A 17,550-nucleotide genomic window follows, 5' to 3' on the forward strand; every position below is an offset into this window, starting at 1 on the left:
TCACTGCCTTCCCAAGCACATTAGCAGGAATCAGAAGTGGAGCAGCCGGGACTCATCTGCCCTCTGATACGGGATGCGAGCGTCAGAAACTGCAGCCCAGCCCCCGCCTTACGGCACCGGCCTCTGAAGTTTATTTTGATATTCACTCACATTTGGTGGATCCTTGATCTGAAATGTTTAAAGTCAATCATGTTTTTAAGAAGTAAAAACCTACCAAATTAAAGAAACAGATGCTTTAAATCATGGTGATGTCAGGTTGTAGTGAGGGTGTCCTCTCTCACTCCTGTCGTGCGGGAAGGTGCTGTCAGGTGGTAGTGAGGGTGTCCTCTCAGCTCCTGTCGTGTGGGAAGGTGACGTCAGGTTGCCGTGAGGGTGTCCTCTCAGCTCCTGTCGTGTGGGAAGGTGATGTCAGGTTGCCGTGAGGGTGTCCTCTCTCACTCCTGTCGTGGGGGAAGGTGACATCAGGTTGTAGTGAGGGTGTCCTCTCACTCCTGTCATGGGGGAAGGTGACATCAGGTTATAGTGAGGGTGTCCTCTCTCAGCTCCTGTCATGGGGGAGGGTGATGTCAGGTTGTTGTGAGGGTGTCCTCTCAGCTCCTGTCATGGGGGAGGGTGATGTCAGGTTGTAGTGAGGGTATCCTCTCTCACTCCTGTTGTGGGGGAGGGTGACGTCCGGTTGTAGTGAGGGTGTCCTCTCTCACTCCTGTTGTGGGGGAAGGTGACATCCGGTTGTAGTGAGGGTGTCCTCTCTCAGCTCCTGTCGTGGGGGAAAGTGACATCAGGTTGTCGTGAGGGTGTCCTCTCTCACTCTTGTCGTGCAGGAAGGTGACGTCAGGCAGTGAGGGTGTCCCCTCTCGCTCCTGTCATGGGGGAAAGTGACGTCAGGTTGTAGTGAGGGTGTCCTCTCTCACTCCTGTTGTGGGGGAAGGTGACGTCCAGTTGTGGTGAGGGTGTCCTCTCTCAGATCCTGTCGCGGGGGAAAGTGACGTCAGGTTGTAGTGAGGGTGTCCTCTCTCACTCCTGTCGTGTGGGAAGGTGACATCAGGCAGTGAGGGTGTCCTCTCAGCTCCTGTCATGGGGGAAAGTGACGTCAGGTTGTAGTGAGGGTGTCCTCTCTCACTCCTGTTGTGGGGGAAGGTGACGTCCAGTTGTGGTGAGGGTGTCCTCTCTCAGATCCTGTCGCGGGGGAAAGTGACGTCAGGTTGTAGTGAGGGTGTCCTCTCTCACTCCTGTTGTGCGGGAAGGTGACGTCAGGCAGTGAGGGTGTCCTCTCAGCTCCTGTCATGGGGGAAAGTGACGTCAGGTTGTAGTGAGGGTGTCCTCTCACTCCTGTCGTGCGGGAAGGTGACGTCAGGCAGTGAGGGTGTCCTCTCAGCTCCTGTCATGGGGGAAAGTGACGTCAGGTTGTCGTGAGGGTGTCCTCTCACTCCTGTCGTGCGGGAAGGTGACGTCAGGCAGTGAGGGTGTCCTCTCAGCTCCTGTCCCTGCCTTCCTCTAGTGTTGTTGTCTGTGGGCTGGCAATGAGAAAGCACAAGTGGGATGGCTGGGGAGGATTTGTGTTGCTGAGGGTGGGGCCCGCTCTGGTTGGTGAGAGCTGGTACTGCTCATAGCGGGGTCACTGAGACCCGGCGTGGGAGTGTAAAGTTCTTACAGGAACGCATGGTTTCCGTGTAGCTGTTAGTTTATACCTAATGTATTCTCGTCTAACTTTTGTTGCTAGGCAGAAAATTTTCCGGAAGACCCATGTGCACGTTGCTGACCAACAAGAGGTACGAGTTGCTGTACAACTGTGGGATCCAGCTTCTCCACATTGGAAGGCCGCTTGCTGCCTTTGAGTGTCTGATTGAGGCTGTCCAGGTTTATCACGCAAATCCACGCCTGTGGCTTCGGCTGGCTGAGTGCTGCATTGCTGCCAATAAGGGGGTGAGTGCTGTTTGGTTATCTCTTCTCCCATTCTTGTTCCGTGGAAAGCAGAAAATAAGTGGGAATATAGAAAACCTCATTCCACTTTTAACTCTCCGGGAGTTTATAAAGATAACCTCCCGTTCTTTAAGTTGAGGAAAATCTTAGTTCAAAAGCCATTTGTTCACGTTTTGATTCTAGGTGAGTGGCAAGATGTGTGGCGCTCAGTCTCTAGACACCATGGAGAGTTAAGACCCGAGAGAGTCTTGCTGGTGGAACGTTGACTGTCAGTTGCTGGGCAGCAGGATGATGTGTGTGAACCAGGTGATATTCAGAGACGTATGACTAACGCAGTGGAGGCTTAGCCTGCTACGCCACAGTGCTGGCCCCAGATTTATACTTTATAGAAATAAAAGGATATCTAGAAATTGCTTTTACATTTTAATCCATTCGTGAATTTAGGTTGGGACCTGTCGTATAGTTACTGGAAACCAGGAAGTTACTTCCTCCTGGGACTGGAGAAATACAGGAAAATTTAATATTTTCTTTTTTTATTTATTTATTTATTTATTTGACAGGCAGAGTGGACAGTGAGAGAGAGAGACAGAGAGAAAGGTCTTCCTTTGCCGTTGGTTCACCCTCCAATGGCCGCCGCGGCCAGCATGCTGCGGCCGACACACCACGCTGATCCGATGGCAGGAGCCAGGTGCTTTTCCTGGTCTCCCATGGGGTCCAGGGCCCAAGCACCTGGGCCATCCTCCACTGCACTCCCTGGCCACAGCAGAGAGCTGGCCTGGAAGAGGGGCAACCGGGACAGAATCTGGCGCCCCGACTGGAACTAGAACCCAGTGTGCTGGCGCCGCAAGGCGGAGGATTAGCCTAGTGAGCCACGGCACCAGCCAATATTTTCTTTTAAAATTATTACTTATATGGGGCCGGCGCTGTGGTGCAGTGGGTTAACTCCCTGGCCTGAAGTACCGGCATCCCTTATGGGCACCAGTTCGAGACCCGACTACTCCACTTTCAATCCAGGTCTCTGCCATGGCCTGGGAAAGCAGTAGAAGATGGCCCAAGTCCTTGGGCCCCTGCACCTGCGTGGGAGACCCGGAGGAGGCTCCTGGCTCCTGGCTTCAGATCGGCACAGCTCCGGCCGTTGCAGCCAATTGGGGAGTGAACCATCGAATGGAAGACCTCTCTCTCTGCCTCTGCCTCTGCCTCTCCCTCTGCCTCTTCTCTCTCTCTGTGTAACTCTGACTTTCAAATAAATAAATAAATCTTTTTAAAAATATTCTTATTTAATTTAGAAGACAGAGACAGGCTGACATCTCCCATCCAGTTGCTCACTCTACCATGGCTAGGCGGAGCCAGGCTGAAGCAAGGAGCTGGGAACTGAATCCAGGTGTCCTGCGTGGTGGCAGGGACCCCGTTACTTGAACCATCAGCTGCTGCCTCCCAGGGTGTGCAGGAGTAGGAAGCTGGATCCAGAGCAGAGCCCAGACTCGAATCAGACACTCCTGAGGTCGGAAGTAGGTGTCCTAAACAACATCTGAACGGCTTCACCAAGTGTCCACCTCGGTACTTAAATTACTTAATTTTAGAAACAGTACTTTCAGGGTTGTCTATAGATTCCGCTGGACTTCAAATGTAGCCCCCATTTTCTGCTAGGAGACTCTGTGTTTGAAATTTTTAAAAAATGGTAAAGATTGGTTTCTGTGTGTTTGGATAACAGAACACCCACATCTGTGCTGCTGGTAGGAAGCTGGACATGACTGTCTGTCTGTGGGCATTAACTCCTACAAAAGATTTAAGGTGACCTAAAAACAGTAAAAACACTCTCAAATACATTTGAACAAAATCCCAATAGAAGAAATGGTAAACTCCAGATAAAATTCTATAAAATGTATTTTATTTAGTCAGGGCAGGACAGATGTTGAACAAAGCACTTGCCCTCAGAATTAAATTCATTTTTAATTTAAGAAACCAGCGTGATTCTAAGTTGTTGATTTCAGGGGTCATTTTGTCAGTGTGATGCGTGTTGTTTGAGCCGTTTCTTGGCAGGAACTGGGCTCGTGGTTAGCAGAGCGGTGTGTAATGTATGAGAAAAGATCTGCTAAGCAACACAGACCCTGCATTTTAATTATTGTGATCCTGTTACATCAAAACAGATCTGGCGCACATCCTGGCTGTTGGGGACTGGGTGTGTGGTTTATTGTGAGTTTCTGTTTGCTTCCGTCATGGGCCAGTTTGTTTTCACGCATTGCATCCTCAGATCCCGCCATCTAGATCGGTGTGCGTGGCCTCACCCGTCAGGAACGAGAGCACGATTGATCCTTGTGAGTGTGGCACCACGCAGGTCCTGCTGGTCCTGGTTCAGAGCGTTCAGCTTTCTTACTTTGTTTAGTGCAGCTTGTCTACCTCCTCTGCATAAAGTTAGTCCCAGTCAGCAAAGTTTCATTATATTTTTTTGCATTTGTGTAGTATGTTTTTTAAATGAATATACAAGTAAGTCCTTATTTTTAAAGTAATATATAAGTACAACTACAGTAAAATTATATTAGAGACTAATAACTAACAGTATAAAAACATTTGTTTTGGGGCCAATGCTGTGGCATATCCGGTTAAGCCACCACCTACTGCGCTGGCATCCCATATGGACACTGGTTTGAGTCCCGGCTGCTCCACTTCCTACCCAGCTCCCTGCTAATGTACCTGGGAAAAACAGCAGAGGACGGCCCAGGTGCCTAGGCCTTCCACCCACATTGGAGACCTGGAAGAAGCTCCTGGCTCCTGCCTTCAGCCTGGCCCAGCCCTGGCCGTTTCTGCCATTTGGAGTTAACCAGCAGATGGAAGACCTCCTCTCTCTTTCTACCTCTCTCTGTGTGACTTTGCCTTTCAAATAAATAAAACAGATCTTTAAAAAAAAAATTATCTTTAGAGAAAAGTTCTTGGCAGGGCAGGGTTTATTTCTGCAAATACATATATTGATTGGCTCCAGGTTGTTCCTGACATGAGAATTTGGACGTCTTTTTAAGTTGATAGGTGACATTCCACCTGCAGGGAAATTAGAGACTTGCAGTGAAGGGAGAAGAGGAGTGAAACTGGCACTGTCAGGCCCAGTGCGAATGCATTCTAATAGAACGTCCTGAAATATGTGTAAATGGCTCTCTGTGTCCAGTTTAATGCTTTCTTTCTGATTTTAAGATTTGTGCATTTTAATTTCCTAGAAGTCAGGAATTGTGCTCATATAATTTTAGCATATAGCTTGTTGGAGTTTATAATTGCTGACAATTTAATTAAATTTAATTAATACTTTGGTGTAAGAAGAAAAGGTCTTTGTCTCTAGAGAGTGGAACTGCGTCACGGTTTATACTGTGTTGTGTGTCTCCTTTTCCTTGCTCTGGTGGCGGAGTGCCTGTAACGTGCTGCCGTGGTAGTGGGAACGCGGACTTTCTAGGTGCATACGTGGGTCATTCGTGAATTGGCTTCTTTCCTTAGAATTTCCTCAGATCTCGTAGAAACAGCAGTGTAGCACATAATTACAAATATTCAACCTATGTACTATTTCCTCTGATACTAAATTTTCTTCCTTTACCACCAAAAAAAAAAAATCCACACAGATGGATCTTATGAGCTCTCTTAAACTTAGAGTAATTATGAAAGGTATTGGGTCATTTTTCCATGTCACGTTTTACAATTACCTTAAATTTCTTGGAAATTATTTGTATTTTGTAGACTTCTGAACAAGAAACTAAAGGTCTTCCAAGCAAAAAAGGAATTGTTCAGTCTATTGTTGGTCAAGGCTATCATCGTAAAATAGTCCTGGCATCACAGTCCATACAGAACACTGTATATAAGTAAGTATCTTGCAAAGAGAAAGTGTGTGTATTTACTGTTTCATGTGTTACCTGTGTATAAAAGTGAGGAAGTACTTCGTAGCTAGATTTCATTGCTTCTTCATGGAGCAGACCCTCATCCCTGGACGCAGAGTAAATGTCATCTGACACACTGTGATTAGGGCTTATTACATCCCTGGATGCCGGCATTGCCCACGCCCTAAGAAACCCTGGTCTGCTCAGTGCCATTACCCGAAATGTCCAGAAGAGGGCATCTGGATGCCTTTTAGGATTGCACCGACGCTTTTCACTTAGGTTTTTTCTCCTATTCCCCAGGATTCAAAATAACTGCAGAGGGTAGTGCTTGGTGCAGCAGGGAAAGCGCTGCGTGGGACGCCTGCATCCCATGTCAGTGCCCGTGCAAGGCCTGGGGACTCCCCTTCTGATCCCGCTTCCTGCCCGCACCTGCACAGGCAGCAGGTGATGGCCCAAGTGCTTGCGTCCCTGCCGCCCATGTGGGAGACCAGGGTGGAGTTCCTGGCTGCTGGCTTTGGCTTAGCCATCCTTTGCTATTGTGGGCATTTTGGGGAGTGAACTGGAGGATGGAAGATCTCCATATCTTTTTCTCTCGCTCTTGTGTTCCAAATAAATAAACCTTTTTTAACAATAAGAAAATTGTCCATTCCTGGGCCAGGCCCTCTGAGACAGTTACACCCTCTCTTGGGATGCCCACATCCCGTATTGGAGTGCCTGGACTGAGCCCCACCTCTGCTTCGGACGCAGCTTCCTGCACCCTTGGAGGCAGCAGTGGGTCCCTACGACCCATGTGAAAGCCCCACCTGTATAAGTTTGGTTTCCCCCAGGCCTGGCTGTTGTGGGCATTTGGGGAGTGAACCCACGAATGGAAGACCTGTTCCCACCCCCCAAGCCCCCGCCCACCACCTCCCTTTGTTATACTTTCTAATACAGAAGTAAACGTTTTTTTCAAATTGTATTTGAGGTGTATGAATTGCACATACGCAGACTGAGGAACATCGTGCTGCCTCCCACCCACCCTCCCTGCCACCCGCAATCCCACCCTTCTCCCTCTCCTAGTCCCAGTCGGGTTTTTACTTGGATCTATTTTCAATTAGCTTTATACACATATGATTAACCCTACACTAAATAAAGAGTTTAACGCATAATATAAAGTAGGGGCCGGTGCTGTGGCGTAGTGGGTAAAGCTGCCGCCTGCAGTGCCAGCATCCTGTATGGGTACCAGTTCAAGTCCCAACCACTCCACTTCCAGTCCAGCTCTCTACAATGGCCTGGGAAAGCAGTAGAGGATGGCCCAAGTCCTTGGGCCCCTGCACTCGCATAGGAGACCCAGAAGAAGCTCCTGGCTCCTGGCTTCAGATTGGCACAGCTCCGGCCGTTGTAGCCATCTGGGGAGTGAACCAGCACATAGAAGACTGACATCTCTCTCTCTCTCTCTCTCTCTCTCTCTGCAGCTCCTTCTCTCTCTGTGTAACTCTTTCAAATAAAATAAATCTTAAAAAAAAAAATAATATGAAGAAAAACACTATTCCTCAATAGTCCAGACAAAGGCTGTTAAAAATCTTCCCATTTCAAAATGTCCATTTCACTCCTATAGATTACCTTCTAGGTACTCGGTTAGTTACACAGACCAGGGAGAACATATGGTATTTGCACCCATTCTGTTGCAGGTGACAGGATTTCATTTATTTTACCACTGTGTAGTATTCCATAGTGTACATATACCATAATTTCTTTATCCAGTCTTCAGTTGATGGACATCTGGGTTGATTCCATATCCTTGCTAGTGTGAATTGAGCTGCAATAAATGTGGGAGTACAGATCACTGTTTAATATGCTGATTAGGGTACTGTTTCCCCACCCCACATCCTTGCCAGCACTTGTTGTTTCTTTCTTTTTTTTTTTTTTTTTTGAAGATTTATTTATTTATTTGAAAGTCAGAGTTACACAGAGAGAAGAGAGGCAGAGAGAGAGAGGTCTTCCCAATTGGCCGCAATGGCCAGAGCTGCACTGATCCGACGCCAGGAGCCAGGAGCTTCCTTCGGGTTTCCCACATGGTTGCAGAGGCCCAAGCACTTGGGCCATCTTCCACTGCAATCCCAGGCCACAGCAGAGGGCTGGATCGGATGTGGAGCAGCCGGGTCTCGAACCGGCGTCCATATGGGATGCTGGCACTTCAGGCCAGGGCATTAACCCACTGTGCCACAGTGCCGGCCCCTGTTGTCTTGATTTCTGTTTGAGAACTATTCTAGCTGGAGTGAGGTGAAACCTCATTGTGGTTTTGATTTGCAATTCCCTGACAGCTAGTGATCCTGAGCAGTTTTTCATGTATCTGTTGGCCATTTGAATTTCCTATCTTAAAAAATGCCTGTTCAAGTCCTTTGTCCATTTCTGAACTGTATTGTTTGTTTTATTGTTAGTGAGTTTCTTGAGCTCTTTATAGATTCTGGATATTAACCCTTTATCAGTTGTATAATTTGCAGATATATTCTCCCAGTCTGTCAGTTGCCTCTCCCAATGTTCTCTAATAACTTGATGGTATCAAGTCGTAGATTTAGGTCTCTGATCCTTTTGAGTGCATTTCTGTGTAAGGTGTGAGGTAGGGGTCTTGCCTCATACGTCTGCATGTGGAGATCCAGCTTTCCCAGCACCGTTTGTTGAAGAGACCGTACGTACTTGCTCCAGGGATTGATTTTAGTTCCTTTGTCACAGATAAGGTGGTTGTAGATGCGTGGATTGACTTCTGGAGTTTCTGTTTTGTTCCATTGGTCTACACATCTGTTTTTGTGCCAGTACCAAGCTGTTTTCATTATAACTACCCTATAGTCTGTCTTGAAGTCTGGTATTGTGATGCCTCTGGATTTGCGGGTTTGTTTTTGTTGTTGTTGTTTGTGTTTTTTGTTTTTTTTTCTCAAGATTTTTATTTGAGAGGCCGAGTTACAGAGAGAGAGAGAGGGCTTCAATCGCTGGTTCACAGCACCGACCCTCAGCTTTGTTTTTGTTGTGTAAGATTGCTTTAGCTGTCAGGGTCTCCATATGAATTTTAGCATCATTTTTTCTAGCTTTGAGAAGAATGTCATTGGTATTTTGATTGGGACCGCATCTAATCTATAAATTGCTTTCAGGACATTTTGATGATATTCTTCCAATCTATGAACTTGGAAAATTTTTCCATTTTTTGTGTATGTCTCCTATTTTTTTGTTTAGTGTTTTCATTGTAGAGATCTTTGACAGTCTTGGTTAAATTTATTCCAAGGCGTTTTTGTTTTTGTTGTTGTTTTTTGTAGCTGTTGTGAATGGGCTTGATCTTAGAAGTTCTTCGCAGCCGTGGCATTGTCTGTGGATGTTTGTGTATTAATTTTATATCCTTTGCCAAACTCTTTGATGAGTTCCAGTAGTCTCTAGTGTAGTCTTCTGGATCCCCTGTATATAGAATCATGTTGGGCTGGTGCTATGTGAACTGAGCCTCCACCTACAGCACCAGCATCCCACATGGGTGCCAGTCTGAGTCCCTGCGGCTCCTCTTCCGATCCAGCTTTTTGCTATGGCCTGGGAAAGCTTGGGCCCCTGCACCTGCATGTAAGACCCAGAGGAAGCTCCTGACTCCTGGCTTCAGATCAGTCCAGCTCTGGCCTTTGCGCCATTTAGGGAGTGAACCAGCAGGTGGAAGACCTTTCTATCTGTCTCTCCCCTCCCTCTGTCTATAACTCTGCTTCTCAAATAAATAAATAAAATCTTTCTTTAAAATATTTATTTATTTATTTGAAAGAATTACACAGAGAGAGGAGAGGCAGAGAGAGAGAGAGAGGTCTTCCATCCAATAGTTCACTCCCCAGATGGCCACAATGGCTGGAGCTGTGCTGATCCGAAGCCAGGAGCCAGGAGCTTCTTCCGGGTCTCCCATGCGGGTGCAGGGGCCCAAAGACTTGGGCCATCTTCTGCTGCTTCAGGCCAGGGCATTAACCCGCTGAGCCACAGCACCGGCCCCAAATAAATAAAATCTTAAAAAAAAAATCATGTCATCTGCAAATAGGGATAGTGTGACTTCTCCTTTCCAATTTGTATCCCTTTCATTTCTCTTTCTTGCCGAATGGCTCTGGCTAAAACTTCCAGGACTGTATTGAATAGCAGTGGTGAGAGTGGGCATCCCTGCCTGGTTCCTGAACTTAGTGGGAATGCTTCCAGCTTTTCCCCATTCCGTGCTGAGGAACAGTGTTTATTTTTTTTGTTGTTCATACTGTATGTTGAACTATTTACTGCTTTTCTTTTTTTTTCTTATTCCAAGAAGAAAAATTTTCACTGCGATTTAAAAGTTTTTCCAGGTGTAGATGTTTGGCCTAATGGCAACACCAGTTAAAAAGACCACACCCCATATTATGTGCCTGGTTCAGGTCCTGCCTTTACTCTGAGTTCCAGTTTCCTGGGAGGCATCAGATGATGGTTCAAACGTGTGGGTTCCCACTTAATCATGTGGATGGCTTGGATTGGGTTCCTGGCTTCCTCCTGGCCCAGTTCTGGCTTTTTGGGAACTTGTCTCTGTGTCTCTTGGTGGGGGGGGGGGCCTGCCTCTAAGCAATAAATAATTAAAAAGTAAAACAGAAAACATTTTTCCAAGTTTAAATAGTATTTAGCATATAATATTTTGGTCTTAATTTAGTTCATTCATAATACAGTATTTTATAAAATACTATCTGATGACATAGTATCATTATCTTACAATTTCAAAGTTGTCATTACTTTCCAAAATTTTTGGGGGGATCCAGCGCTGTGGCGCAGTGTTGAAGCCACGGCCTGCAGCGTCCACATCCTATATGGGCGCCAGTTTGAGTCCCGGCTGATCCACTTCCGATCCAGCTCTCTGCTGTGGCCTGGGAAAGCAGTAGGGGGTAGCCCAAGTGCTCAGGCCCCTGCACCCACTTGGGGGACTTGGAAGAAGCTCCTGGCTTTTGACTTCGGCCTGGCCCAGCCCCAGTTGTTGGATGCCCATAGGGGATGCCGGCATTGCAGGTGGCGGCCTTACCTGCTACGTCACAGTGCCAGCCCCTTGTAAAGGAGTTTTTAAAGCAAGGATGGGGCCACAGTTGTGGCACAGTGGGTTGCGCTGCCACCCATGACACCGACATCCATGTGAGTCCTGGCTACTCCACTTCCAGTCTAGCTCTCTGCTGATGCACCTGGGAGTGCAGCAGAAGACAGACCAGGAGACTGGGCCCCTGCCCCTCTGTGAGAGATCTGGATGAAGCGCCTGGCTGCTGGCTTTGGCCTGGCCCAGGCCTGGCCATTGTGGCCACTTGGGGAGTGGACCAACAGATGGATGGTCTCTCTCTCTCTGCCTCTGCCTCTGTAACTCTGCTTTTCAAATAAATCTTTTTAAAACTAAAATAAAAATAAACGCAAGGATCAACCAAAAGAAGGCTCCAATGTGAAAGTGCATTTTCTTTACTTCCCATTTTCACCATGCACCTGTCCTGGTTTTCATTGTAATTTTTCCTGTCCACTCTTAGTTCCTCCAGGACTATTGTGTATCTTTGACATTACAGCATATCCAACGTGGCCTCCTGTCCTCATGTGATTCCTGGAGGCACAGTGTGTGTGTAGTATATGTACTTGTAACCCATTGTTAATACTTTTTACATCATATATAGAATATTCAGCATTAACAGTTAATTATGTTATCCCAAAATACATCCTGTTTGTTTGTTTGTTTGTTTGTTTTTCAGTATGCTTAGCTAATTTGTTCTTGTTCTTTTTAAGTGATGGACAGTCTTCCGCTATCCCTGTAGCCAGCATGGAGTTTGCAGCCATTTGTCTCAGGAATGCCTTGTTGCTATTACCTGAAGAACAGCAAGACCCAAAACAGGAAAATGGGTCTAAAAATAGTAGCCAACTAGGTGGAACCACAGAAAGCAGCGACAGCAGTGAGACCTGCAGGTATGTGGCTCCCTGGGGCCAGACCCCTGGCAGATCCTTGAGAGCTGCAGGAGGCCTCTCTTCCTGCAGGTACTGACCGCCTAAAATGTTCAGCCACAGCCCCAGAATTCTGTTTTGAATAATTAAAAGAAAGCTTGCTGCAGAATGTTTCTGGAAGAGAGGAAGAACGCGAAGGCTCAGGACAGAACGCTGGAAGACAGAGTACAGTCTGCAGCCTTCCCACCCCGGAGCCCTGATCTCGTCTAATCTCAGAAGCCAGGCAGGGGCAGGCCTGGTTGGAACTTGGACGGCACAGGTTTCCCCGACAGGACGGATGGTTTCAGGAGATGCTCTTGTTATCAGAGGCAGCACAGATCCTGTAACTCCTGTTTTCTTACACTGTAAACCAGTGTGCCTAATTGTCTAGTTTCTGATATCAATTACAAATCGTGTCAACCTGTGGGAACTGAGGGAACTCAGCATAATAGCAGAGCAACCCCGTTACAGACAGAAGGTTCTGCTGTCCACACTTGACACTGTCATACCCAGCTCCCCCAGCCCGGCATCTTTTCCTTGATTATCAAATACATAACATCTTATTGTAGAGAACTAGAGGGCCCGGCGTCGGTGCCATGGCTTAGCAGGTTAAGCCCACCTCCTGCAGTGCCGGCATCCCATATAGGTGCCGGTTCCGGTCCCAGCTGCTCCACTTCCGATTTAGCTCCCTGATATGGCCTGGGAAAGCAGAAAGCAGCAGAGGGTGGCACAAGTGCTTGGGCCCCTGCACCCACATGGGAGATCCCAAGGAAGTCCCTGACTCCTGGCTTCAGTTCAGCCCAGCCCCAGCCATTGTAGTCATTTAGGGAGGAAACCAGCGGATGGAAGAACTCTCTAGAACTCTCTCTAACTCTGCCTTTCAAATAAATAAGTCTTTTTTTTTTTTTTTTTTTTTTTTTTTTTTTTTTTTTTTTTTTTTTTTTTTTTTTTTACAGCAGAGTGGACAGTGAGAGAGAGAGAGAGAAAGGTCTTCCTTTTGCCGTTGGTTCACCCTCCAATGGCCACCACGGCTGGCGCGCTGCGGCCAGCGCACCGCGCTGATCTGATGGCAGGAGCCAGGTGCTTCTCCTGGTCTCCCATGGGGTGCAGGGTCCAAGCACTTGGGCCATCCTCCACTGCACTCCCTGGCCACAGCAGGGAGCTGGCCTGGAAGAGGGGCAACCGGGACAGAATCCCGTGCCCCGACCAGGACTAGAACCTGGTGTGCCAGCGCCACTAGGTGGAGGATTAGCCTATTGAGCCGCGGTGCCGGCCATAAATAAATCTTTAAAAAAAAAAAACTTGAAACAAAATTGTGGGGTTTTCCTCCATCACTGAATTTTGTTTCTCTGTAGTTGCCAAAAAGCAGATGAATGAGAAATGTGTGAAAATATTGAAGTGATATTCTTTACATAACATGGAAATTTTTTTCATTTAGAGATTTTTAAAACTATCATTTGCTGGGGAAAAGAAACCAATAATGCGGTATAGCTTTAACATGTTAGTAGCACCAAATTAGAAGCATTTCCATTGTGTTGACTCTTACATTGTACAGATATGGGATAGGAAATAAATGTTGTACTTGTTTATGTGCTGTTCTTAATTAAGTCCACCTCTATTTTAGCAGTAAAAGCCATGATGGAGATAAATTCATTCCAGCTCCACCGTCATCACCACTGAGAAAGCAGGAATTAGAAAACTTGAAGTGAGTATCTAATCAAAGTTAGCGTTAAATTTATCAAAATGAGCACAGTGTTTCTTAAGCAGTCTTTGTCCTGTTAACATGATAAATTTTACTGGTTGGACATCCAGTGTTCATGCTGAGACCCTGCGTGGTAAGAGCATACCCCCTTTTCTAGGTCGTTAGGTTCGACCTGTTGATCTCCTGTGGGGTCTGTGGCTTTCTCTCCTTGGGGCGTCTTTGTCAGGTTTTGGTTTCAGGACTGCACTGATCCTATAAATGGGGTAAGAAGAGCTTCTCCCTCTCTTCTGAAAACATTTGTGTAATACAGGAAGGGACTTCTGAATTCTATTTTTGTGGGATTTTTAAGCCCTCCCTCAATGGAGCATCTTCAGTGTCTGACGGACTGCAGCGGTGAAACTGTTGCTCCTGTGGTTTCGTTCTGAGAAATTTTTTAGTACGAATTGAAGTTCTTCAGTATAGAGTGCTATTTCAGTTTTGTGTTTCATCTTGCGTCAGTTTGAGTTTTTCTTATTCTGCATTTTTTAAAGTTTAATTTATTTGACAGCGAGCTGGCTCCCTTCTGGATCCTCCTCGAATGCCCGCAGTCACCAGGGTTGGGCCAGAAGTGAGAGCCGAGAACTCAGTGCGGGTCTTCCAGAAGAAGGCCAGGGACCCAGCTGCTTGGTCATTGCCTCTTCCCTCTCTGGGATGCGCATCAGCAGGAAGCCGGCCCTGGCAGCAGAGCTGGGACGCTGATGGACATCCCGGTCACCCAGGCACGCTGGTGTGGGGTGTAGGCGTCCCGTGGGCATCTTAACCGCTGTGTCTAGTGCCCACCCAGAAGTTTTCAAGGAATTTTTTTTTCTGTGGGTTGTCAGATTGATTGGCATAACATGTTCATGGTATCCCCTTGTCTTTTTAATGTTTGTAGGATCTACATTTACATCTCCATTTTCATTTATGATGTCAGTTATTTGTGGTTTTTCTCCTGTCTCTTCTGCTTAGTGATAGTGAGGGATTCACCTATTGGACTGATGTTTTCAAAGAGCAAACTTTTACTTTACCTACTTTCTTTGGTAGTCTGTTTTCTATTTTGCTAAATTTTTCTTTTTACTTTTCCTTCTATTAACTGGTTTGCTCTTTTTAAAAAAAAAAAATTTATTTATTTACTTATTTGAAAGCGTTACACAGAGAAGGAGAGGCAGAGAGAGAGAGTGAGAGTTCTAACATCCGCTGGTTCATTCCCCAAATGGCCGCAACAGCTGGAGCTGGGCCGATTTGAAGCCAAGAGCCAGCAGCCAGGAGCTTCTTCCGGGTCTCCCACGTGGGTGCAGGGGTCCAAGGACTTGGGCCATCTTCCACTGCTTTTCCAGGCCACAGCAGAGAGCTGGATTGGAAGTGGAGCAGCCGGGACTCAGGCACCTGTATGGGATGCTGGCACTGCAGGCCACAGTGCCGGCCTCAGCTCTCCTTTTTTAAATCCTATGCTGGGTATTGATTTTAGAACTTCTTGTCTCTGTCCACCTTCGCTTTGCTGCTTATGCTAAGCTGTTTGTGGCTGCTCATAACTAAACGCTCACTGCACGTGGGTCCTGGCCTGGTCTCTGCTCGATATGGACCCCAACTTAATTTCTAGACTTTTCTTTCTCCCTTAGATAAAGCCCTTACTCCCCTATGCATTTCTCTCACTAAATAAATAACTTTAAAAAAATAAACTTCTTGTGTAATACAAGCAGTTTTATAAGTACATTTTAATGTTTATTTATTATTTTTATCTACTTGAAAAACAGAGATTTTTATCACTGGTTCACTCTCCAAATGGCCACAGCGGCAGGAGCTGAGCCAATCTGAAGCCAGGAGCCTCTTCAAGGTCTCCCACATGGGTGCAGGGCCCCAAGCACTTGGGCCATCTTCCACTGCTTTCTCAGGCCATAGCAGACAGCTAGTGAGAAGAGGAGCCGCCAGGACAGGAACTGGCGCCCATATGGAATGCCGGTGCCACAAGCAGATCAACCCACTGTGCCACAGCTCTGGCCCCTGGTTCATTCTTTAGTTGCCCAGAACGGCCAGGGGTGAGCCAGGAGCCTGGAGCTCTTGCGTGGGTAACAGGGACCCAAGAACCCAAGCTATCACCTGCTGCTTTCCGTGTGCACATGAGCAGAACGCTGGGGCTCAAACCAAGGCAGTTCATAGGAGGCACAGATGTCCCCAGTGACATGTTAACCACTGTGCCAGACGCATACCCCAGTGTTATTTTTTATTGCTGAGTAATACTCCATTGCATGGATACACCATCTTGTTTATACATTTGTCCATTGATGGATATTTGGATTATATCCATCTTTCTGCTATTATGAATAATGTTGCTGTAAAAGTTCAGGTACAAGTTTTTATGTGGGCACGCACTTTGTTTCTCTTGGGTATAAACCTAGAAATGACACTGTGGGGTCACGTGGTGTCTGTGTTTAGGTGAGAATTGTCAGGCTGTCTGCGAGGTCACGTGGTGTCTGTGTTTAGGTGAGAATTGTCAGGCTGTCTGTGGGGTCACGTGGTGTCTGTGTTTAGGTGAGAATTGTCAGGCTGTCTGCGAGGTCATGTGGTGTCTGTGTTTGGGTGAGAATTGTCAGGCTGTCTGTGAGGTCATGTGGTGTCTGTGTTTAGGTGAGAATTGTCAGGCTGTCTGTGGGGTCACGTGGTGTCTGTGTTTAGGTGAGAATTGTCAGACTGTCTGCTAACGTGGCTGCACTGTTTACAGTCTCACCCAGCATAGCTGTGTATGCGGATTCCAGTTTCTTCGTGTCCTCAACTTACTAGCTATTTGTGTATCTTCCTCGGGAAAATGTTTATTCAGATCTTTTGCACATTTTTAAGTTGGGCTATTTTTATTGATTGAGTTGTAAGAATACTTTATTGGGCCAGCATTGTGACGCAGTGGGTTAAGCCACAGGCAATGCCAACGTTCCATGTGAGCACTGGTTTGAGTCCTGGCGGCTCCTCTTCTGATCCAGCTCCCTGCTAATGCATGGAGAGTGCTCGAGTCCCTGCCACTCACAGGGGAGACCTGGATGAAGCTCCTGGTTCCTGGCTTCAGCCTGACTCAGTCCCAGCCATTGCAGCTGTTTGGGGAGTGAGCCAGCAGATGGAAGCGTCTCTCTCATCCCTCTTTCTCTGTAACTCTGCCTTTCAAATAAATTAAAAAAAAAAAAAAAAGTTCTTGGGGCTGGTGTCGTGGCCTATCAAGTGAGGCTGCTGCCTGCGATGCTGGCACCCCATCCCATCATCCCCTGTGGGCACCAGTTCTAGACCCGGCTGCTCCACTTCTGATCCAGCGCCCTGCTGATGGCCTGGGAAAGCAGTGAAAGATGGTCCAAGTGCTTGGGTCCTGCACGCACATGGAAGACCCAGAAGAAGTTCTAGCTCCCTGGCTTCAGCCTGGCCCAGCCCTGGTCATTACGGCCATCTGGAGAGTTGAACCAGTGTCCCTCTCTGGCTATAACTCTGACTTTCAAATAAATTAATTAATTAAAAAAAAAAAAAGAGTTCTTTGTTCTAGGTGCAAGTCTCTTATCAGATACATGCCTTGCAGTATTGTCTCCCTGTCTGTGGGTTGCCTTTTCACTTTTGTGAAGGTATCCTTTGAAACACAAAAGTATTTTATTTTGATGAAGTTCAGTTTTCTTTTTTTGAAAAACATTGATTTATTTATTTGAAATTCAGAGTTACACAGAGAAAGAAGGAGAGGCAGAGAGAGAGAGGGAGAGGTCTTCCATCCACTGGGTCACTCCCCAATTGGCCGCAGTGGCCGGAGTTGCGCCGATCCCAGGCCAGGAGCCAGGAACTTCCTCTGGGTCTCCCACTCCGGTGCAGGGACCCAGGCACTTGGGCCATCTTCCATTGCTTTCTCAGGCCATAAGCGGAGAGCTGGATCAGAAGCAGAGCAGCTGGGACCTGAACTGGCACCCATCTGGGATGCCGGCACTGCAGGCGGCGGTTTTACCCACTATGCCACAGCGTCGGCCCCCAATTTTATTTTTTTTCTTTTGTTGCTCTTGCTTTTCTTGTAATATGCTATGCCAAATCCTGCATTTTCTTCTAAGAGTTCAAATGACAGAGACCGAGAAATGCATGTGGATTTGGAAAATAAACAGT

At 47.0% G+C, this 17,550-nt stretch overlaps 1 protein-coding gene across 6 annotated transcripts in view; it reads left to right on the forward strand.

The window, feature by feature from the left end:
* CNOT10 (CCR4-NOT transcription complex subunit 10) overlaps nucleotides 1-17,550 on the forward strand; it is an 83,092-nt gene that overhangs the window by 49,963 nt on the left and 15,579 nt on the right. For 2 of the 6 annotated variants that reach the window (XM_008266104.4, XM_051818530.3), the window contains 4 exons: nucleotides 1,721-1,923; nucleotides 5,635-5,756; nucleotides 11,526-11,702; nucleotides 13,342-13,422. In XM_008266104.4, the coding sequence (XP_008264326.3) occupies nucleotides 1,721-1,923; nucleotides 5,635-5,756; nucleotides 11,526-11,702; nucleotides 13,342-13,422 (583 nt within the window). The remainder of the gene's footprint in view (nucleotides 1-1,720; nucleotides 1,924-5,634; nucleotides 5,757-11,525; nucleotides 11,703-13,341; nucleotides 13,423-17,550) is intronic. The other 4 variants (XM_070072908.2, XM_070072911.2, XM_089331221.1 and 1 more) reach the window with 2 other exon arrangements.

The sequence above is a fragment of the Oryctolagus cuniculus genome, chromosome 4 (assembly GCF_051225735.1).
Source record: "Oryctolagus cuniculus isolate XC-2025 breed Fujian yellow rabbit chromosome 4, ASM5122573v1, whole genome shotgun sequence".
In the NCBI taxonomy this organism is placed as follows: Eukaryota; Metazoa; Chordata; class Mammalia; order Lagomorpha; family Leporidae; genus Oryctolagus; species Oryctolagus cuniculus.